Genomic DNA, 23,967 nt, shown 5'->3' on the forward strand with positions numbered 1-23,967 from the left:
AATCAGGTACTTATTGAGTGTATCTGTAGGCGGAGCTTAAATTTGTAAACAAAAACTAATTTCAAGCACTAAACAGGTTAGTATTAATTAGTAAGCATTCATCAAATTAAATTGGTCACGCGGCTGTGCCGCGCCAGACCAACTTAATTTGATAAATGCTTAATAAACACTAACCTATACGAAAGAAAGACTTGAGGTATATCTACTTTAAAACAACAAATGTGCCAGTCCTATACTAGTCGTGTTTTTAGATTGTATATCAAATCAAAACTGATTTATTTCCAATAATTTATAAAGAAGTTTGTTTGACCAACTTAGCAGAACAGTCGACTTTGGTAACGCGATTTATCCAGTCGTAGTCAAACTTTAACTTGTATATCAAGTAACTTTTATATCAAGTGGTGAATTTCAAGTGGTCTGTTTAAAGTGCAAATAGATAAAGAAGCATTTAGATATTTTTTTTACATTCACCCCTTGATTTAGATAGTGACAAGTGCGTTCTGACGTTTGACAATAGGATACTTTTCTTACCATCTTTTATGCCACAAAGACGACTGTTGCAGTCCTCGCGAAAATCACAACACCTGCAAAAATGATTGTTTTTCCAGCTTATTTTTTCTCTGACTGGTTCTATTACTTTTTTTTACCTCAAAATAGCTCTTCATTTAATCTAACATAATGCACCTATACTTGTGGCCGAAACATGGAATAACGTCTATATATTACTCGGGATATTACTCGGGGTGTTCAGCAATAAAATGATTACTACAGATGGTGTATGAAAAAGGGTATTTTGAACTAGATGCCCACGGGCAACATGTCGAGCCTGCCAGCTGTCAAAAGGACTAGGAGCTGCACATGACATCCTATCTCATTGAGGCAAACTTTAATGCCAAATGAAAAATGATTGCAAAAAGTTACAATATAAGTTATTTATAGTAACAACTAAGGGAAGTAAATCTTTAAAAAAATCTTAAGTCCACACAAATATCCTTACCAGAAGAGACAGGTCAAAATACACATTAAAACTGGATGTAACATGCATATTGTACTACAGAAAAGATCTTGATTTTACCCTACGACCAGTAATAAAAATGTTACAATATAAGCTTTTTATAGTAAAAACAAAGGGAAGTAATTAAGTAATTCTAGGTTCTTGCACATTACACTCTGTCTCATGACGGTGAACAATTGTGCTAAGTTACATCAAAATCCCTCCATGCATGAAAAAGAAATGCTCCGGACAAAGTCATTCTTGTATCTGACATTTGACCTCTAAGTGTGACCTTGTCCTTAGACCTAGGATCCTGGTTCTTGCGCTTACACTCCGTCACATGGTTGTTAGCATTTGTGCCAAGTTACATTAAAATCCCTCGTTGCATGAAGAAGAAATGCTCCGGACAAAGTCATTATTGAATTTAACCTTTGAACTCCAAGTTTGACCTTGAACTTTGAGATAGGAACCTGCGGTTTGCGCACGACACTCCGTCTCACTGAGGTTAACATTCATGCCAAATATAAACGAGATTTCTCCTTGCGTGTCGAAGTTATGGTACGGACAAACAAAACCAAGTACAATGTCTCATTCGTTGAACCTAATCTTGTCAGAACTGGGGTTCTAAAAGTTTAAGTTACTTCCCTTTGTTTCTAAGTTCTTGTAAAACTTGATAAATGTTACATATTTGTAACTTCTTTTTTTTACACTAACAAGTAAGTATACATTTAGTTCCAATGAATTAAAACATGAATTATAATACTTTAGAGAATTAATGCGAGTGAATTTAGATTATTTGCCGATAGAAAAGAAATTACGAAAAGGTTTTAAAATAACTACAAGATACCAAACCTTTCAAAAGCATCGATATCATCTAGTAATCGGAAAATATTATTTTAAATCTTCTTATACCATACGTTAATTGGTTTCTTAAGTGTTCTGGACTAGTTAATAAGCTATAAAGCCGGGCATGGCATATATTGCCGAGTCGAAAGTTCATGCTTTTGAAGGGTTTGGTATCTGGTAGTAACTACTGAATGCATGTTTATAAAAAAACGTTAATCAAGATGTTGTATAGCGTTCCGAGCCGCTCACATGACCTGTTAGAACCAAAAGCGCATGTTGTCACAATAACCTCAAGAACAAAGAGAAGAAATATTGTCATAATGATCCGATACTAGGTATCATGAAAAGATGGATATAATGTATAATGAGACATACCTTGAGCAAGCTACTAGATCGTCTACCCCCCTTCTCCTTTTTCTTCCTGACTGTTTACATACCTACAAGGTAATTATCATCTTGCGATTATAAGAATTTCAATGTCACTTGAATGTGTTACTAAAGGAATGAATGTCATATTTTTGTTTTGTTTTACACATTTTTAAAACCCGTAACCGAAGTACACATATCCGATAACGGATACTGTTTTCAAATTATTATAAATCTCTGTACTGGCAGTATAAATAAAAAGTGAAAAAAGTAGTCCAACATCGGGAGCAGCACAAAAGTTATCCGAATAAATTTGTTTACACAAATATTTAGCCAATCAAATTGAAGTAAACGGTCCAAAAACAAACAATACGTCGTAAAACTGAGATATGGTTCAATTTTATGAGCATGCCATGAATTCCCAGTCCAATATTACCACTTTATATTTTTGCAGTAGCGAACTGTGGCATGTCTATATCTGCATGTAGTTCTCGTGTGGCTATCGGTAAGTAACATTATCGTGTTCACATTAACCGCTAATTATAGGCTATATCATTTATTTTTATCCACCGGTATTCAAGAAATTAGAAGTGTTAAAGACCTACAAATACCTAGTGGTCTACCTTTTCCTCTAACATGAACTTGGTGCAAATAATCGTGCATACTACTACATTGATTAAATAACATATTTAGACACTAAATACATTGTCTTAGCCCTATATCTGTTACTGTCAAATTATGAATAGATACTTGTTATTTCTCATTTCGCCATATAAAAAATGTATAATTACCATCACGGAAATACAAAAGATTACATTTATTTTGTGGTGTGTCTTTAAGGTAACTTAACAATGGCCACTACTGACCTTGACATTTTATAGGAAAAACATACAAGTATATATAAGTGTCAAAATATACTAAGCATTTAGAATTGAAGCTCAAATAAGAGCTGGCACTATTAGTGACAAACGCCCCCGAAGTGTGCCCAAATATGCTACAGTTGTCTGCGCAAAATATGCCAGAATAGTTTAGGTATGACTCATTTTGCGACCAGATTAAACAAGTTCTCCGAAGGTAACCTTGATCTTGGAGCTAGGGTCTTGGTTTTGAGCATGACACACCAGCTCATCAAAGGGAAGAACTGTGACAAGTAATTTCTGATGAATGGCAGAGTTATTGACCGCACAAGAAAGCTACAATGTTAAGTCTAAGTGTGACTTTTACCTTGAAGCTAGGGGTCTTGGGCTTGTGTCTGACATGTCATTTCAATATAGGGAACTTTTAATCGATGGAAGAGTTATGGAACGAACAAGAAACATACCATATAAACTGTCAACCTCTAAATGTGATCTTGACCTTAGAGCTAGTGGTCTTTCTGTTATGCATGTCACGTTTCTTCGTTATAGGGAATATTAATGCCAAGTAATTGTTAAATTCCTTGATAAATGACAGAGTTACGAACCGGACATGAAACAAACCCTAAACTTTGACTTGACTTCTAAGCGTAAATTTGATCATGGAGCTAGTGGTCTGGGTCTTGAGCGTAACACATTGCCTCATTATGGTAAACATTTATGCCAAGTTGTTTTAAAATCCTTTCATGGATAACAGAGTTATATACCGGACACGAAAAATGTTCTTTTAACCTATGACTTCTAAGTATGACCTTGACATTGGAGCAAGGGATCTGGGTCTTGTGCATGACACATTGTCTGATTACGGTAACCATTTATGCTAAGGTATTCCAAAATCCCTTCATCGATGGCAGAAATATGGCCCAGACACAAAAACAGATCCTGTTAACATTTGAACTCTAAGACTGACCTTGATCTTGGAGCTAGGGGGTCTGGGTCTTGCCCGTGACACGTCGTCTCATTAAGGTAAACATTTATGCTAAGTAATTTCAAAACCTCTTGATGAATTTCAAAGTTACGAACGCGAAACAGTCCCTATTAATGTTTGACTTTTAAGTGTAATATTACCGTGTAGCTATGGGTCTGAGTATTACATACGAAACGTCTTCTCATTAAAGTTAATGTTTATGTCAAACTATTTCAAAATTCCTTCATGGATGGCAGTTACAGCCCGGACAAGAATTTATAAAATTACGGTCGGACGGACGGATGGACAATGCGATTTTAATATGCCCACCTTCGAGGCATAAAAAGTCAAAGAACATACTGTAGTGTAATATTATTATTATTATTATTATTAAACCAGATTTATATAGCGCCCTTTTCACGATCAATTTCACGTTCAAAGGCGCTTTACATAGTTCAAATGCAGCCACACAGGGCGCATAATTCATCCTCTACTAGTACAGACACAGGGCGATCTGACCAGAGTGAGACAAAGCCCCCACGACAGAGAGATCAGAAATCAGATACAGGCTTGTCCGGCTAACTTAGCCTAGCTCGTTGCGAATAGACAGCCTGGTTCTTTAACGTGCCCAGTGTATAGCACTGATACACGCAGGGATTAAGTGTAAGTGTAAATAAGAAGTTATTTGCTGAAACATCGTTAAAAGATGTAAGGATGTTATTGATAAATAAAACTTAAAATTATAAACTGCTTTTGTAAAATTCTTGAAATAGATATATACTTAATAACATAATAATGTTAACAAAATCTGAAAAGTAGATCCCTCGGAAGCACTGATGACAAGGCTAATAGTGAATATTGCAGACTCGATTTGATTGAGACCGCATTAGTTGTAGTGTGTTTATTTTGTACACTTGTCAGCAGTGTACATGTATTAATGGAACGCGATAATTTTATTTTAACGGTACTTGGTTAAATCCAAAAACAGGTAAAGCAGGTTTATTTTCGGATAAATGGTTTTAATTTGTATGTTGTAGTATTCTTAACTCTAAATATGAGGCAACAATCCATCCAGATTTGTAGTCAACTGGTTAGTGTGTTGGACTTCTATTCTTTTTATGTTTGTATGGGGTAGGTTCGAGCCCTTCATTTTTTAAAATGATTTTACTTATTCTATTTTAGCAGGTCTTTTTTATATCGTCTTTGTATTTATTTTTTCTTTCATTCTTGCAAGAGTTTCTTTATTCATTTTGCAATGTTAATAGATTTAATATCTATTTTAATGTTAGATCCTCTGAAAAATATCAATAAGTAATCAGTATAAGTGCACGAGAAAATCCTGATAAAATAGTTTCACCTGTATTCTTCTCCAGGTAAAAACATGTTAGAAAATTTGAAAAAAAGCTTGCCCTGTATTCGAACCAGCACCGTAAGATTGCAAATCATACGTATTAACCACTACACCACGCCACTACTTACATAGGTTTTACAATATAAGATATTTGTCATGTAATGTGTCCACCTGATTCCCTATTTCATTGTTATGGGTTGATCCGGTATTAGTAAATAAAGGCCACAGTTATCGCGTTTTGTTAATATCTAGATAATTTGCAATCATGCTTTTCACGAAATGTCACGGATCAGGGGGATAGACTGACTATATTTATCACTACAACCCGGCAAACTGTATAAAATCTAAAGTGGTAGTATATTCATGGCATGAATTTCACACTAAACATTTGAATTATTTGAGTAAAAAAAGAGAAAGAAAAAACAACATACAAACAAAAAATCAATGCAACAGTAATTTTCCTTCTCCAGCTCAATATCTGAAGACGGAGCTTTTTTTACCATATGACCTGTGTGTGGCTACAGAATCAAAATTTTCAGCTCTCATTGTTCGAGCATATAGAAATCTTTTATGATCTAGGCAAAAGTAAATCTATTTAAGCAGCTGCGTCTTAGGGAATTTAACTTTAACGAGTATATGGATAAAAAATGAATGGAAAAGACAACTTACGGTTTTCGCTCTGCAGCCACCTTCGTACACCACCGTAAGTTTAAGTGTAATCAGCTCGTCCATGAAACAGTCCTAATGGAAAATAAACACATGTTACAGTCCTAAAGAAAAATAAATAAAATCTGAAAAGTAGATCCCTCGGAAGCACCGAGAACAAGGCAAACAGTGAAAATTGCAGACTCGGTTTGATTGAGTCTGTTCAACAGCAGTAATGGAAAATGCAACACTGCCCACGCCCCCTAGCACCGGCTTAAGCAGTATTCAATCTTCAAATTTAAATGACTTGGAATCAATGTTCCCGAAGGACCAGAGAATATAACAACACTGAGATGAAGTCGGGGCGACTTTTTACGGCCGCCACACAGCACTTAACACCCGCTGTTGTGAAGTAAATAAAGTCTGAAAAGTAGATCCCTCGGAAGCACCGAGAACAAGGCAAACAGTGAAAATTGCAGACTCGGTTTGATTGAGTCTGTTCATGAGCAGTAATGGAAAATGCAACACTGCCCACGCCCCCTAGCACCGGCTTTGCCCACGCCCCCTAGCACCGGCTTAAGCAGTATCCAATCTTCAAATTAAAATGAGTTGAAATCAATGACCCCGAAGGACCAGAGAATATAACAACACTGAGATGAAGTCGGGGCGACTTTTTACGGCCGCACACAGCCTAACAAGCTGTACCAAGCACCTGCAGTTCTGGTAAATATACCTGTACCAAGCACCTGCAGTTCTGGTAAATATAGCTGTACCAAGCACCTGCAGTTCTGGTAAATATAGCTGTACCAAGCACCTACAGTTCTGGTAAATATAGCTGTACCAAGCACCTACAGTTCTGGTAAATATAGCTGTACCAAGCACCTGCAGTTCTGGTAAATATACCTGTATCAAGCACCTGCAGTTCTGGTAAATATACCTGTACCAAGCACCTTAAGTTTCATTAAATACAGTTGTACCAAGCACCTATATATAGATCTGGATTTTTTATACCAAGCACTTTTAGTTTAATAAATGTACTAAGCAACAGTTCCATACATGTTGTTCCAATAATAATACTTGCACCAAGCACTTATAGGTCCAGTAGGCATTCTTGCACCAAGCACCTAGAGTTTAAGTCAGTATATTTACACCAAGCATCAATGGTTCTAGTATATATAATGGTGCCAAGCCCCTATAGTTACAGTTGATATACTTGCACCAAGCATCTGTATTTCCATTCATGTATATGTGCACTAAGCACTTTTAGTTCCAGCTGGTGAACTTGTACCAGACATCTTTAATTATTTAAGTTACAGTTGCACCAAGCACATTATAGCTGCAGTCAATATATTTTTACCATGTTCCTATAGTTCCATTTAAAGGTGGTCAATCACATTTAAACAACATTTAATGGAATTTTTTACTTTTTGTATATTCTGGTAGAGAATTATTTAAGGAACAAAAAGACCGATTACATAGAGTTAGATTCCTATTTGAAATGTATATTTTATTATTTTTATAAAATTTTGTAATTACTCCCCTTTAGAGGTGCGCGGTATTACCGGTATACCGGTAACCGTGGTACAATCTTCCGGTGGTACGATACCGCGGTACCGTCGGGGAATACCGGTATTTTATCAACATTATCTCTACTTCTGCTTATTTTTAATTTACATTGTCTATGTAGCCTTCCGTAACAGCAATTGACACCATGCATGATTTTCCGATTTATAGCTCTGGAATCCCCATGCTGCTGTTATTAGTTTCCAAAAATAACCACCCAATGGTACAATTGAACATAAATGATCGACCGCGTGATCCCTAATCAAAACCTCGGAAAACCTCCAGATTATTCCGTATAGATGGATGACGTCATGGGCGCACTTGTTTTTAAATGATGATAGTTTAAAATATCCCGGTATGTATAATTTGCATGTATTCAAAAAGAAATAAATAGTACGGAAAAGTTTGAGTCGAAATTTATTATTTTTTGCTTGAAAACAATTTGATGAAGCTTTCATACTATTTGTAAACATTACTGGTTTATCAAACGGGTGCACGAATCGAACTTCAAACAAGCGCGACCTATATACATGTGACCCAGTGCTTCCCTAGAGAAAATATGGCGTCTTCCGACGAATACACGCTGGTATAAAATACTAAGGGTCATTAATCTAACTAGTCATAAGTCAAGTTAATATTCCAGTATATTTCTTTCTTTAATTCTAGTCAAGTAACTAGTCTTCGTTGTTGCTCAAAATAAATTAAGTATTTCTGCGAGTTTTTTAATATTTTTATGACCACTACCTTAGCTGTTAGTCTTACGATAAAAATGGTGGTATACCGTGGTATATACCGCGGTAATAAGGAAAAAACCGTGGTATACCGCGGTATTTTTTTCAAGGCGGTACCCAGCCCTACTCCCCTTTAATATGAAAGTATATAAAAAGCTGGGTATTTCTTTTTATTTCGATACAATGTCTAGTTTTACATTTGCATTTGATAGACATATCAACTATTGAACAATCTGAACCAAAATGCAAGTTTAAAAGCTGTGTGTAGCTTCTGAATTCATTTATTTCCAATCTATCTTGGTTGCACAACCAAGATAGGCAAAGGGAGGTAATAATAATTTTTCAGACTTGCGTTTCTAATGAATTCCATCTAAATACAAAATTTTTAATGCAAATATTTTACAAATATATTACAATATGTCTAATATTTATACATTTCCTTAGGCAAAGTATGTTTATCAAATTTATACTTATGATAAAATAACTCTATCTTGGTTGGGCAACCAGGATAGGAAAATGAAATTTTAAAAATACCTCCAGTGAAAATCTAATTTGTATTAAGTGTTAAGTGAACATAAATGAGTGTAAATGATCAGATGCTAAAGTTTCGAACAAATCCGTTACATGGCCAAAATCTGATTATCCACCTTTAACATATTTGTACCATGAGGAACATTAGGTTGTTACTTCCCTTGAAAGGTTGTATGATAAAGCGCAAGGATAACCAAATATTACATTGGTCCCTTTCAGTTGGATTCCTCTGACTTTTTCGTTATAACCTATATATCCAACATGTTGCGGTTGGTCAAAATAAATATGCTTTTTAGTGTAGGTTTCTAAATATAAATGATTAATCAAACCTAAATTTAGCAGAGGGCCACTAAAAGAAAACCTGTCCTTAATCATTTTCCAATCCAATGAAATTTAGTAAAGGTATTGCTTTTGAAAATTACAAAGAAGTCAACGATAAAAACAGAGGAAGGACCAATTAACTTCTTGGACATAATCAGGGGAAGTAACTGACTAATGTTCCCCATTCACCTATAGTTCCAATAAATGTACCTTTATCAAACACCTATATCTCCAGAAAATATACTTTAACCATGAACCTATAGTTTGTTCTAAAACATGATTTCTTTTTACTGATGCATTCTCAGTAATCTTGATTTTCTTGATAAAAGAAATTTTTTGTTGCTGAATGATTGTATATTTACTATCTGAAGCATTTGAAGATGAAAACTGAGGGGCTTCACTTTGTAAAAGTGTCTCGAAAATTAATACATCGAGATTAAACGCACACAATGCCTTTATAAATTTGGTGTATTCTATTGATTATATTTCATAAGACCAAACTTGTAACCATTTATTTATTCAATGTGTAGCACTTTTTTATGTTACAATTATACTGTGTGGTCTTTTTTAAAGCAATATTATTGAACAGTTTTCACATAGTTTTCATACATTTTTATGCAAAGATTTTACATTTATCTGAATGTTACGTTTTCATCTATTTTTCATTTCAGATACAAAGTTTTCGACTTGCTATTTTACTTGGGCTATTTACGTGTACAGCTTTAAATATTGGTTGGTGAGTAGATATTTGAGCCACGCAATGAGAAAACCAACATAGTGGCTTTGCGACCAGCATGGATCCGGACCAGCCTGTGCATCCGCACAGTCTGGTCAGGATCCATGCTGTTCGCTTTCAAAAGCCTATTGCAATTAGAGAAACCATTAGCGAAAAGCATGGATCCTGACCAGACTGTGCTGATGTGCAACCATGCTGGTCGCAAAGCCATTATGTTGGTTTTCTCATGACGCAGCTCAAATGTAAAGAGCAATGAATATTACTACTTTAACATTAAAAAGTACATGTAAATCACACAAGATCTCAAGGGGATGAGCAGAATGACTAAATTATCAGGGGTTAAGAATATACAGTGGAACCTCCCTTATCCGAACCCCTCTAATCCGAAAACCTCTCTTAACTGAACAAATTATTTGGTCTGATTTTTTCCTATTCATTATTGTAAAAATACCCCTGTAATTCGAAACCTCTCTACTCTGTAAACCGAACAAGCCTTTGGGATTTTTTTTATCTAAGTACATTAAAATTGACTCTTCTAATCCGAACCTTAGTCAATGTTTCTCACTTTTGACATTTTTTAGTCTACAGTTTTAACTATTACTCTTTATAAAAGTATCAACAGCAATAAGTCCCAACACTGGTAATCAAAAGTCATGTAAGAATTTTGTAATACAATAATTTGTTTGAACAGAAATTTGTAAGAACAGACATACATGCGATAAATACTGTCAAAGTAATAGATTCTTTTTAATTGGTACTTTCCTCACTTATTTTGTGCAATTTCTTCATTTAAAGCAGCAACTTTATCCACTGTAAGCGGTATTAAATCGGATCATTACAACCACCTGACAAGTAAAATATTCTCCTTTTAGCTACTCTTTGGGAATGTAGGAGTGGTGTAAAAAATGTTTACAAGTGATATTAAGTAGTTGAATTAACATAAAACTTACATTACACTAAAGCAATATACATGTTGCTTATAATTTAATAATTTTTTATTGGTCAGTTCTCAAAAAGTGAATCTACACATCATGTGTAACAAATAGCATAATTTTTCGTTCTAAAATAGAAACCTTTCTTATCTGAAAACCTCTCTAATCCGAACATTTTTTCTGGTCCGAGTATGTTCGGATTAGACAGGTTGCACTGTATAAGGAAAGGATTATTGGACCACTTGAATTACTTGAGTAAGAGTCTAGGTGGGTGGTGGAGCCATCAGGCTGGATAGTTGACTTGTAGATGCTGAAGAGGGGCTTGGAGATGGAGCCTTCATTGCTAGAGAGAGAGGCTTGGTGTTGGAGCCATCATTGCTGGAGAGAGATTGAGTGGTTGAGCTATCATTGCTAGAGAGAGACTGAGTGGTGGAGCCATCATTGCTAGAGAGAGAGACTGAGTGGTGGAGCCATCATTGCTAGAGAGAGAGGATGGGTGGTAGAGCCATCATTGCTAAAAAAGAGAATAGGTGGTTGAGCCATTGATGCTTGCAAAAAGAGGCTGGGTATTTAAGCCATAAATGCTAGAATGAACAGTTAACTTTTCATATATTTGAAAAAGAAAAATTTTAGAGAAATTCAACAGTACTGTAAAAGTACATATTTTCACTGGGTCAAAATTTTGCGAGTGTGAAATAAGTTTTAGATAAAGGGCATTCTAGAATTGAATTATTCTTGGGATGTATAATCAGTGTTTCATGTATTAATAACATTAAAACATGATTTTTCTTTGCATTATTTCTTAAATGTTAAATAACCTAATGATATCTGGAACATATCTAACGGAAAATTCTAACCCACTTTAAAGTTGGTACTTAATAAAAACATAATAAAAATATAGGACCTTAACAGTGCATAGCTATTTAAGAAGAATAATGTGGCTAGTGGTTATTGATGATGAATTTCATGCCTGTTGTTTAGTTATCTAAATTTAGAACCATCTGATATGGAATATAATAATTTACCCAATATGGAAATATATTGTAAATGTCATGTGCTTCAAATATGAAATGCAGGGTTAGGAGATAAAAGTAGATATTGATTAACCTTTAGCCTGCTGGCGGCAAGTGACTCTGCCTTTGCAACCAGTGCAGACTAAGACCAGCCTGCACGTCTGATCATGGTAAATTTTCAGTGAGCACCCATTCAAATAATAAATGGTACAGCCTAAGTTAAATCCATTAAGTCCATTTTAGAGATTAAAGAGGGTAAACAAGGTAATACAACTGTATATAATCATGGACTTTTTAACTGCATAATATGATGAGTAATTCATCAGAGAAAATGAAACTGAGTACGGCATTAGGATAATAGACCCATAATGACACTCATAAATTTCCTTACGATTAAGTATTCCCATTTTCAATCCGGCATTCTTCGGACGTAATGCAGCGGAACACTCTAATAACTTTATGTGAAAAAAACCGGAAAACACCGAAATTGCATACAGAGAGTATGTTATTTTCTGACTGGTATGAGGGGTCCACTACATTACAATTTTAATGAAATCATTTTCTTTACTGGTACAAAACCCAAGGCTGCTATACTAAGTTTTATTGACTGTCTGCTAAAGCATAATTAAAATATGGTTTAATAATGTTGTTTAACCCAACTCAAACATTTGTAGTGTTTAAAGTTATGCATATTGTTAAATAATGTGTGGAAGTGGCTTCTGTGGCCAGGCGGTTAAGGTGCTGACTTCAAACTACTTGCCTCTCACTAATACAGGTTTGAGTCTTACTTTGTGCATTGAGTTTTTCATGTCGAGGAAGCTAACTTATTATCCAGGTGGCTTTTAGAAGGTTAGTGTTTCTGCCGAAATGTAAGCGCTGATGAAATAACACATTCGTGAAGGAGCACTTAGGGTCTTCCTCCAACGTCCAAAGCTTGAAAGTCGTCAAACCAAACAAAACAGAAGCTGTCGGAGGACAGCAATGCTCCACTATTCAACAGCCTTGTCAATTGAATGAATACAAAAGTCAAAAAGGGACACAGTTTGTAAGAATTAGAAACAGGGTAATGGAACCTGCATAGTATTTACCAGCTCAAGACCATGGATAAGTGTGTGAAGTTTCAGTCCATTCCCAGTTCAGTAGGTACCGAGATACCAGCTTACATATAAGAAATTAAGCAAAAGCTGCTTAGTTGAAGAAGAGGCATTATTTTTTTAATAATGCAAAGTAGAATTATTGAACCTTTGCACAGCATGTCACATCATGACAGTGAACAAGTGTGTGAGAAGTTCAATTCTTTCCCATGAGTGGATACTGAGATAACCAGCTTACATACAAAAACTTACCAAAAACTGCTTAGTCGAAAAAGGGGCATAATTTTGAAAAAATGCAAAGTAGAGTTATGGGACCTGCTTGGTGAATGTCAGATGATGACAGTGAACAAATGTATGAAGTTTCAATCCATTCCCATGAATGAGTACTGAGATACTAGCTTACATCCAAAACCTTAACCAAAAAGTCGAAAAAGGGGCATAATTTTGTGAACTTACACTCTGTAACAGTTATGGAACCTGTGCAGTGTAAGTCAGTTTATTACAGTGAATAAGTGTGTGAAGTTTCAATCCATTCCAACAAGTGGTTACTGAGATACCAGCTTACATTCAAAACCTGAACCAAATCGGGAGGCCGACACCTGTGCACAGGTGATTTGATCAGTCGAGCTAAAATTGCGATGAGAAATTTAGTGAAAACTTCAGGTTTAACAGATTTAATGCAGTTTTAGACATAATAAGACATTAAGTAGACATAATTGTAAAATATGTAAAGAAACAAAGTTATATACAAATAGCACATGAATTCAAAACATAAGATCAACGTCCCTGAAAAAAAAATTTAGGTCAGTTAACATGTCTTGTTTAAGTGATGTATACAGTGATCTTGGTTGTTAAAAAACTTCGTGTTTTATGGCACTGTATTAAAAAAAGACAAGCAAAAGAACTAACATCACAAATTCATTTTAAGATTTACAGTTTTATCTTTGTCTGTTTATCATTGAGGGAATTAATGTAACAATCAGTTAAGATTTTCCTGGCATTTGTCCAAGTTTGCGTTTCTGCATGGCGATTTCCGTCAGAGATCTTGTGTTTGAACTTCGGTTACGTTTATTGGCAAACCATTTTTTCACTTGTTCAATTCCGATATTTCCAGCTTGCGCTAACATTTCTATTGAAGAGTTTGTCGGGTACGGATGATTAAGGTTTTGTAGATACCATTGTTCCATAAGGCGGACAGATTCTCTACTCAAGTGCGGTCGAAGTTTTGTGACTTTGTTTGCCTTATTCTCTTTATTAGAGTTTTCAAGTAGTTCGACACTTCGTTCTACACGATCCATGACCTTGTGTAGCTGGTTGTCATAGTGATGGTTCACCGACTCCTTATAACTTCCAGGGTATTGACACTCGTGCAGAGTACGAAATCGTTCAGTCTCGATCAATGCAGACTGGTAGCGGAACATACTAGAAAGTTGGCGTACATCCTCGGCATGACTGGACTGCAGCTTGGTAAAGCGTTCCTGCAGACTTCTCTCTCTCTCAAAAACATTAAGAGTCTTTTTCTCGGCAGATTGTTTGTTTGTACCTTGCATACCAAACAGTGATTGTGGAACAATTTCCCGTTTACACTCCCTGTTGAGTAAGGCTTGTAAGTCACCTAGGAAGGGATTCTTTGACAACGGGCTGTCAGGAGGCGGGGAGCCAAGAAGGTTGCTCAGTGACTCTGTAAAGCGGGAGTCAATCCCAGGACTGTCAAAGTTGGGGATTGCCATAAGATGTTTACTAGCTGGAGTTGCAGGCTGGTGTTTGATTTCTGTACTTGCCTTTGGTTGAATCTGGTCCAGTTGATACGAAGTCATCCCATGTTGCCATGGAGACTGTATTGGTTTGTATTCCTCAGCAGTGGTCGTTGTGTGAAGTATATCTGACATCTGCAGGTATGTTGGTGCAGTCTGTAATGGTGGTAGTGGGTAAATGTTTTGCTGAAAAGTTTGCTGCATCTCTTGAGTAGATGACTGCTTTTCTTGTTTCTGTTGAGAAGGAATGGTTGACGTCTGCCAGTATTTTGGAGCAGGATGTGAGGTCGGCATTTGAAAAGTTTGTGTTGGTCCTGACTGAACCGGTTCCGGTGTCCAAGGATACGGCTTCATCTTAGTCATTGATACATCTTCGTCTATGATTAGTTTATTAGATTCTACTGGCGTCTGCTGCATGTAATGCCTGCTGTTGATTCTTTGCTTCCCACTTTGAATGTTTTTTCCAGGCAACTCTTGAGTATCTGCCCAAGGGAGAAAATGTTTGCTTGAAGTTTGGCTAAACACTGGCAATTTTTCTATGGTCTCTGCTGAAAGTTGTGCCGGGTTGATTGTCTGGTACTGTAGCATTGAATTCTGGGTAGTGGTAGTTTGTATTGGATTCTGGGTAGATGTGCTGAGTATGGAATTCTGGGTTGTGGTAACCACATCCAGGATGGAATTTTGTGGAGTGACATTTTGCAGAGAGTTCTGGGTAATGACATTTTGCACAGAATTCTGGGTAGTTACATTCTGCTGATAGTTCAGAATGGTGCCAAATGGCATAAATGTCTGTGGTGTATAATGCCCAGATGTTATTGTATTTTCTGTCTGTGAGGTAGTCTGGGAGTTATGTTGTGCAGAACTCTGGGAACTGCTGGCTTGGGCAGCATAATTATAAAACATAGCTGCATCTTTAGTTAAATTTGCCGACTCCAGTTTTACCCGTTTCGCGAGATCCTCAGTTTCTTTGATTTCATCGTCCTCAAGGCGCCTCTTCAGATGTTCTTTATAGGTAGGCGGTTGTCTGTCCGAATAGACCTGTATTAGAGAGAAATATTGTTTTAGAAATAAATGTGATAAATGCTTATGAATTAAATATTAGCCAAGTACATTAATGTGTGTCATTAAATCCAGGCTAGATTTCAATGCACACTATGAGTCATTACATGAAAATGTAAAATTTTGAAAGTATTTGCTTCAGCTCTAGGAATTTGGTTTATTGTTTCTTCGACATTAACAGAAATTTCATCTGTGAGTAAAGACAGTAATATTCAAAAAATAACATTTTTATTACATTTTTGATTACAGTAGTGCGGTAATAACACTTTGATGTCGACATCATTTTAAGTATAGATGTTTGCCGAATTAGCTCTGTAGATAAAGAAAGAAGAAAATTTATGTTGATGTTTCTGCTGGAGATAGCTAACGTGTGATGAAAAGAATATTACATTTGTGTCTTTCCATATTTAATATATTAAACTCAAATAAGATTGATGAAATGCTCAGCAGAGCCTCGCAGCTTGTTTGATAAATTCAGTATAAAAAGACATTGATCTAATATCTTCTGTGCCAGGGGTAGTTTAGACAAATGTTTATGTACTGCAAGGCATTGTTAAATAGATAAATCAAATGTGTGTAAGTTTAACGTACTGTAAAATTATTAGAATTTAATTAATTAATTATGCCCCACTTCAAAGAAGTTTTGCTCATTGTTTGTCTGTCTGTCAGTCTGTGTGTTAAACATCTGGTTTGGAAATCGGTCTCACAATGCTTAAAGGGTAAGAAAAGCCTGATAATAAGTTATTTCGTATGAAAGTCATATTCAAGCCTTTCATAACGCAGAAAGAATTTTTAAAATCAGACAAGTATTGAAGAAGATATGACAGTTTGAAAATTCAGACAATTACTGATCATGGAAACAGCCATTTTATGTGTTTATGACGTCATTTACACACTGCTGAATTTTTTATTTTGCAAATAACGTTTTAAATATATTGTTTCTATGTTTCTTGAGTGTAAGATATAAAGTATTGTAATTTCTTTCATTATAGCTGGAAAAAGAAGAGAAATTATTTTACAGAAATAAGTAAATGCCATTCAAATATGTCTAGAAATTTAATAATTCCACCATTTTGTTCTTTGTTGCCATGGAAACAAAATGGCCACCATTTTGGTAAAATATTTAAATGATCATAACTTCCTTATTTTTAAGTTGATTTTGAAAGTTCTTTCACTCTTTTTAATGATTACAGAAATCTCGTCAGCTGGAATTAACCTTTACCATGCTGGACACGATTGATTCTGCCTTTGCGACCAGTGTAGATCAAGATCAGCCTGCACATCCGTGCAGTCTGATCATGATCTACACTATTCGCTATTCAGTCAGTATCTTTTTTGGTAAGCACCCCTTTTAACAGTTAATGGTACTGTCCAAATTGAAAGATGGACAAGTTCATTATAGAAATTTAGCAGGGTAAGGGTTAACATCAAAACAACATTGCTTTTCCCTTTAAACTGAATAGATGATTGCCTGTAGTCAGTAGATGACCCCCAATTGCTTTCATGGTCAGTATGTCAAAGGGCAAGGTCACAGTGAGCTAGTGACTGAAAATTATTTCTGCTCACTAGCTGAAGTACACCTTGGGCCTACTAGGATGATTGCATATATCCAGTAAATGACATCTTATGTTTTGGGGGTTAGAAGGTCAGTGGTCAAAGTCTGGACTGTAAAAAATACAGTTCATCTGCGTAGGGGGACCACATGGGTGAGTGTATGTTTTACAGACAGCTGTCGTTTTCATGGATTTTTGTGCTAGTCCGTGAAATTAAATCCTGAGTAGTTAGCAAAATAATTTTCCTGTAATTTTATCTAGGAATCCAGAATTTCATGTCTACACAAAGTATTCAGTACCGTATATTTCTGTATTAATGCCCCCATGGGTGTCACATGTTGGAAACCTGTTAAAATAGCATGATGATTTGAAATATTTTCCCCTTTAAAGGGAGATAATAACTAAAACAAGAGCTGTCCATAAGACAGCCAGTGCTCCACTATTTGAATCATTGTTTCAGAAGCAGGAATATTACCCTAAATATTAAAATATCTATAGATTTCAATCCAGTATCTGCATTAATTTTGGAGACATTAATTTGCATGCAAAACTTTAACCAGTAGTTTTCAGTTTGAAAGGGGACATGATTTGGCCAAAATGCATGTCAGAGTTATGGGACTTGATGCAATCTACTAGTTTTATAACCCCGAAGACACTTGTGAAGTTTTAATTGAATATTTGCATTTGTTTTACAGATAGTAACTTGCACTCAGACTTTTAACCAGGATTTTCCAAGTCCAAAAGGGAGCATTTATAACTCTGTATAACATTTTGCGAAAATGCAAGTTAGAGTTATGGAACTTGATGCTATCTCCTAGTTTCATAATCACGAAGACATGTGTAAGTTTCAATTCAATAATCTTCATTAGTTTTGGAGATTAATAACTTGCAAGTAAAACTTTAACAAGTATTTTCTAAGTCCAAAAGGGGGCATAAAAATACATGTCAGAGTTATGAGACTTGACCCAGTGAGGTTTGTAATTGACCTAGAACAAGACAATCATAAAATCCTTTAAATGAGTTGTGCCATGGGAAAACCAACATAGTGGCTTTGCGACCAGCATGGATCCAGACCAGCCTGCGCATCCGCGCAGTCTGATCAGGCTCCATGCTGTTCGCTAAGTTTCTCTAATAGCAATAGGCTTTGAAAGCGAACAGCATTGATCCTGACCAGACTGCATGGATGCGCAGGCTGGTCTGGATCCATGCTGGTCGCAAAGCCACTATGTTGGTTTTCTCATGGCACGGCTCAAATGATAGCCATATGTACTTGCATGCAAAACTTAAACAATGCGTGAGGCCAACCCTGATGCCTGGGTGAGTAGAACTACACTATTCTTCAAATAGTCGAGCTAAAACTAAAGCTCATTGTGTAGCCTATTAATAAAACAAGAGTTATCTGTAAGACAGCGCGCTCCACTGTTTGGCTATTTTACAATAAAATGAATTTATATCTCAATAAGAGACCTCTATTTTTAAAGGAAGATACACCCAGATATAAAAAGACCCAACTACACAGAGGGGTTAAAGGTCAAGTATGGAAGGGGTAATGATGATAACAATGTATTTTGAGTTTCAAGTCATTATCTATGCTCCTTTACCAGCGTTGAGTATCCACTACCGTTACTTCACACAAGATATGGAAATGTATTGTAATATTCGACCGATGCATGGGAGAGTAGTCATTATCCTATATAGTACCAAAGTTATGTCCAGAAAACTAAGTTTGTCAAAAAAATTAAGTATGAAAGGGGCATAACTTGGTCAAAAATACATATTAGTGTTATGGGGACTGTTACCACACATGCAATTTATGATGATTAAGATACATTTTAAGTGTCAAGTCATTATCTTATATTGTACTCCAGAAAGCAAAGATTACCAAGACGCTTAAAGTATGAAAGGGGCATATCTCTGTCAAAAATACAGTTAAAGTTATGGGGATTATAACCACACATGCAGATGAAGATTATAAAGAAATATTTTTCAAGATATTATCTTTTAAAGTACCAAAGATATGTTTATAAACAACGTTTTTGAAAATTAACATGAAAATAATTCCAGGTATAACACGTTGGTGAACTTGACCTTGGGTATAATGGACCCAGCCCCTGCAATACTTTTCTTGTATGCTGGACAATATTTATGTGAAGTTACAGTAAGATATAAGCAACAGTAACAAAGAAATGATGGAAAAACAAAGGTTGCCGAAAAATTTTAACCTTAAAAATAACCTCCTTTAACACCTTGGTGACCTTGACCTTGGGTGTAACGGGCCCAGCCCATGAACAAACTTTCTATGCTGGACAATGTTTATTTGAAGATACAGTAAGATATAAGCAATACTAACAAAGATATTACAGAAAAATAAAGGTTACCGAGAAACTTAAACCTTGAAAAAAAAACCCCTAAGTATAACACCTTTGTGACCTTGACCTTGGCCCAGCCCCTGCACATACTTTGTTTGCATGCTGGACTATGTTAATGTGAAGATACAGTAAAATATAAGCAATAGTAACAAAGATATGACAGAAGAAAAAAGGTTGCCGAAATACTTGAACCTTATAAATAACTTAAGTATAACACCTTGATGACCTTGACCTTCGGTATAATGGGCCTAGCCCCTACACATACTTTGTATGCTAGACAATTTTAATGTGAAGTTACAGTAAGATATAAGCAATAGTAACAAAGAAAACAAAGGTTGCCGAAAAACTTTAACCAAGAAAGCTCATGCCGACACCGACTCCGGGACAAGTAGTATAGCCCCCACCCCCCATTCTCCGAATAGTTGAGCTAAAAGCTATAATACATGGAGAGATATTGTTTACTTTGATCCTTCATACCTCTTAATAGACCCCCCACTCCCCCAACTCATGAAATGTCATATCATACATTATTAAGTGAATTTCAGATACAGATACATATATGGAGATTTATTACTGTGACTTCATTTTTATTCGCGAAGGACGAATTTTCGCGTATTTTGCACTAGGACTGATGCGTGAATGTAAGAGCGCGCTATTATTATTTTTGATTATATTTCTTCCTTTCTAAAATTGAAAATGCGCGAATTAAAGCCCGCGCGAAAAGTCCTTCTTCACGTTTTTCGAAATTTCATGCCAGCGAGTTTAAATGATTTCACAGTATCAAGGAATTTGTCGAAATTGAGACTAAATAAATGTTTCCCTTCACTGCATTGCCAAGTGTGAGTTGTTCTTTTATCAGGGTTATATATAGTAATTGCAAATTCCAACCGTAACTTAATTATTTTAACCTTTGTTATAAAAAGGTGTTCAAATTTTCGTCAGCATATATTTCTTACATTATCCTTTGAGCTGTGTGTAAATATTTCCTAAATAAGTTTTAATTCTGGATTGGAAGAATTTGCCTAAAAATTTTGTCAGTAAATAACATTTTTAGCCTTATGATATAGGAACATCAGATTAATAGTAAATGTAACTCACCACATGTTGAGGTATGTCTTCAGGTTTATCAGGATTAGAGTTATCTTCCCATGGCCTCAAGACAGATACATTTTGATCAGTAGCAGTAGTGGAGTTATCTCCCCATGAACGTAAAACCAATACATTTGAATCGTCGGCAGTTGTTGAGTTATCACCCCATTGTGATTCTGCACCCAGGTTGCCGATGGTGGCAGCAGTTATGTCTGTTAACGATATTCTTGCAGAATCACTCAATGTCATGGTTACCTTGTCACCATCCTCAAGTTCAAAGTTCAGAGATTTTCCTGCCATTTTTGTGTACAATTTGTTCTTGTCAAACTGATTGAATTATACAAGTTTTTTTTCTTGAGATTATAGTTCACTTTTAATAATACTAATTGTATTTTAGTTAATTTTTACTCATTTACACACATTCAGCTCAATTATTACTCCATTTGTGCTCATTTGATCCAGTTACAACTTTTGAACAGTATGATTTGCTTTGATTCAGAGAATCTACAGACTTTTGAATGAGTATCTTATTTCAGCAGATCAATTTCTAAATCCCTGGCTTTTCATTGGTCAAAATGGTATTTTAGCTCCGCCTCATTTTTTACAGGGTTCTCAAGCCATATATTGAAATGAGTTGTTCACACCTGACCATTGTTTGTCTTGTAAATCCAATAATCTCACCTGGCCATTCCTTTCATGTCCAATTATCCAATGTCTTAATCAAGTAATTGACTTATTCATGAAAGGCAGTGTTTGAGAAGGTACTCAACTTGTTTGACAAATCATAATTGTTTGGTCAATTTTAGTAATTGAACTTTTTGTGTTGCAAACTATTTTGATATATAAAGTTTGAAAAAAAGTGAAGTCAGTTTTTGAATAAGATGCATAATTGTATGTCATGGGCTTCAGCAATTACCATTTTTAGCTCATCTGATTTTTTGAAAAAAAATGATGAGTTATTGTCATCACTTGAGCGGTTGTCGGCGTCGGCGTCGGCGTCGGCGTCGGCGTCTGCGTCGGCGTTGCCTGGTTAAGTTTTATGTTTAGGTCAGCTTTTCTCCTAAACTATCAAAGCTATTGCTTTGAAACTTGGAAGACTTGTTCACCATCATAAGCTGACCCTGTATAGCAAGAAACATAACTCCATCTTGCTTTTTGCAAGATTTATGGCCCCTTTTGTACTTAGAAAATATCAGATTTCTTGGTTAAGTTTTATGTTTAGGTCAACTTTTCTCCTAAACTATCAAAGCTATTGCTTTGAAACTTGGAATACTTGTTCACCATCATAAGCAGACCCTGTACATCAAGAAACATAACTCCATCCTGCTTTTTGCAAGATTTATGGCCCCTTTTGGACTTAGAAAATATCAGATTTTTTGGTTAAGTTTTATGTTTAGGTCAACTTTTTCTCTTAAACTATCAAAGCTATTGCTTTGAAACTTGCAACACTTGTTCACCATCATAAGCTGACCCTGTACAGCAAGCAACATAACTCCATCCTCCTTTTTGCAATAATTATTGCCCCTTTTGGACTTAGAAAATCATTTTCTTGGTTGAGTATTATGTTTAAGGCAACTTTTCTCATAAACTATCAAAGCTATTGCTTTAAAACTTGCAACAGTTTTTCACAATCATAAGTGGACACTGTACATCAAGAAACATAACTCTATCCTGCTTTTTGCAAGAATGATGGCCCTTTTTAGACTTAGAAAATCATGGGTAGAACAATATTTCTATTATACAAAAAAAATCAGATGAGCGTCAGCACCCGCAAGGCGGTGCTCTTGTTATTCATAAAATTAGAAGAAAAAAATATGCGTAGAAAAGTATTCAGTGTTGTTTTTTTTGTGTTTTTTTTTCAGAATTATCTGTAAAATCATAATCATTTTAGTTTTGCACTAGAGTCCATGGTTTGAGCAAAAAATGCTATCATTTGGGGATATGAATTTATAGATTCATCCATTTTTATTTTTGTTGATTGACTCAACCAGGAGAATTATTACCTTATGAATATTAATTATTTTACAGTGTATTACATTAACCCTTATCTTGCTAATTACTATAATGAATGGGGTCCATTTTTCAAATTTGGACAGTACCATTTACCGTTAAAATTATTATACGCCCGAAGGGACGTATTATGTTATGACGCTGGTGTCCGTCTGTCCATCCGTCTGTCTGTCCGTCCGTCTGTCTGTTAGCAATTTCGTGTCCGCTCTGTAACTCTTGAACCCCTTGAAGGATTTCAAGGAAACTTTACACAAATGTTCACCACACCGAGACGATGTGCAGACCGCATGTTTTGGATGTCTCACTTCAAGGTCAAGGTCACACTTAAGAGTCAAAGGTCATATCAGTTTGTTTCGTGTCCGCTCTGTAACTCTTAAACCGCCTCGGTAGCCTAGTGGTAGGGCGTCCGCTTCGAGTGCGGGAGGTCGTGGGTTCGATCCCCGGCCGCGTCATACCAAAGACGTAAAAAATGGTACTAGCAGCTTCCTCGCTTGGCGCTCAGCATTAAGGGGATAGTGCTAGGACTGGTCAGCCCGGTGTCAGTATAATGTGACTGGGTGGGGTATCATGCCACGTGTCTACGGCATGATATTCCAGTGAGGCAGCACTATAAAGTTGGGCATTGTGCTCACTGCTACAAGTAGACACCGTCGTTTATATGACTGAAAAATTGTTGAAAAAGACGTTAAACCCGAACACAAACACACACTGTAACTCTTGAACCCCTTGAAGGATTTCAAAGAAACTTGACACAAATGTTCACCACACCAAGACGACGTGCAGAGCGCATGTTCCGGATGACTTGCTTCAAGGTCAAGGTCACACTTAGGGGTCAAAAGTCATATCAGTTTGTTTCGTGTCCGCTCTGTAACTCTTGAACTGCTGGAAGGATTTCAAAGAAACTTGGCAGAAATGTTCACCACATTGTAACGATGTGCAGAGCGCATGTTCCGGGTGACTCGCTTCAAGGTCAAGGTCACACTTAAGGGTCAAAGGTCATATATGACTTTGCTTTGTGTTTATTGCTCTGCATTGCAGTGGTCTTGTTTTTATTTGGCAGATCTCTTTTTTGTACTTACAATAATTTTTTTTTTTTTGAATTACTTCCCTTTTATGTTACTATAAATAGCTTATTTTGAAACTTTTTTATTATTGGCCGTAGGGAAAAACCGAGACCACTTTTCTGTGG

At 35.9% G+C, this 23,967-nt stretch overlaps 3 protein-coding genes and 1 non-coding gene across 4 annotated transcripts in view; 2 read left to right on the forward strand and 2 right to left on the reverse strand.

Moving 5' to 3' along the window:
• The window catches only part of LOC123556140 (fibropellin-3-like), a 33,222-nt gene extending 27,101 nt beyond the window's left edge, over nt 1-6,121 (reverse strand). The window contains exons 1-3 of the mRNA XM_053548908.1: nt 6,048-6,121; nt 2,216-2,277; nt 532-584 (exon numbers count right to left, since the gene is read on the reverse strand). Coding sequence (XP_053404883.1) covers nt 532-534 — 3 coding nt within the window. The 5' untranslated portion in view covers nt 535-584; nt 2,216-2,277; nt 6,048-6,121. The remainder of the gene's footprint in view (nt 1-531; nt 585-2,215; nt 2,278-6,047) is intronic.
• A 2,234-nt stretch (nt 6,122-8,355) lies between these two features.
• Nucleotides 8,356-23,967, forward strand: part of LOC128546183 (uncharacterized) — a 35,014-nt gene continuing 19,402 nt past the window's right edge. The window contains exons 1-2 of the mRNA XM_053548909.1: nt 8,356-8,361; nt 9,841-9,905. Of these exons, the coding sequence (XP_053404884.1) occupies nt 8,356-8,361; nt 9,841-9,905 (71 nt within the window). The remainder of the gene's footprint in view (nt 8,362-9,840; nt 9,906-23,967) is intronic.
• LOC128558383 (uncharacterized) lies at nt 13,589-21,073 on the reverse strand. Its single transcript, XM_053547361.1, has 2 exons — nt 20,778-21,073; nt 13,589-15,736 (listed from the first exon to the last, which is right to left on the reverse strand). The coding sequence occupies exons 1-2, from the start codon at nt 21,066-21,068 to the stop codon at nt 13,928-13,930; spliced, it is 2,100 nt and encodes a 699-aa protein (XP_053403336.1). The 5' UTR covers nt 21,069-21,073; the 3' UTR covers nt 13,589-13,927.
• On the forward strand, nt 23,159-23,230 carry Trnas-cga (transfer RNA serine (anticodon CGA)). The gene has a single exon. It is a non-coding gene; the product is annotated as a tRNA-Ser (tRNA).

This window comes from Mercenaria mercenaria, chromosome 7, assembly GCF_021730395.1.
Source record: "Mercenaria mercenaria strain notata chromosome 7, MADL_Memer_1, whole genome shotgun sequence".
Taxonomy (NCBI): domain Eukaryota; kingdom Metazoa; phylum Mollusca; class Bivalvia; order Venerida; family Veneridae; genus Mercenaria; species Mercenaria mercenaria.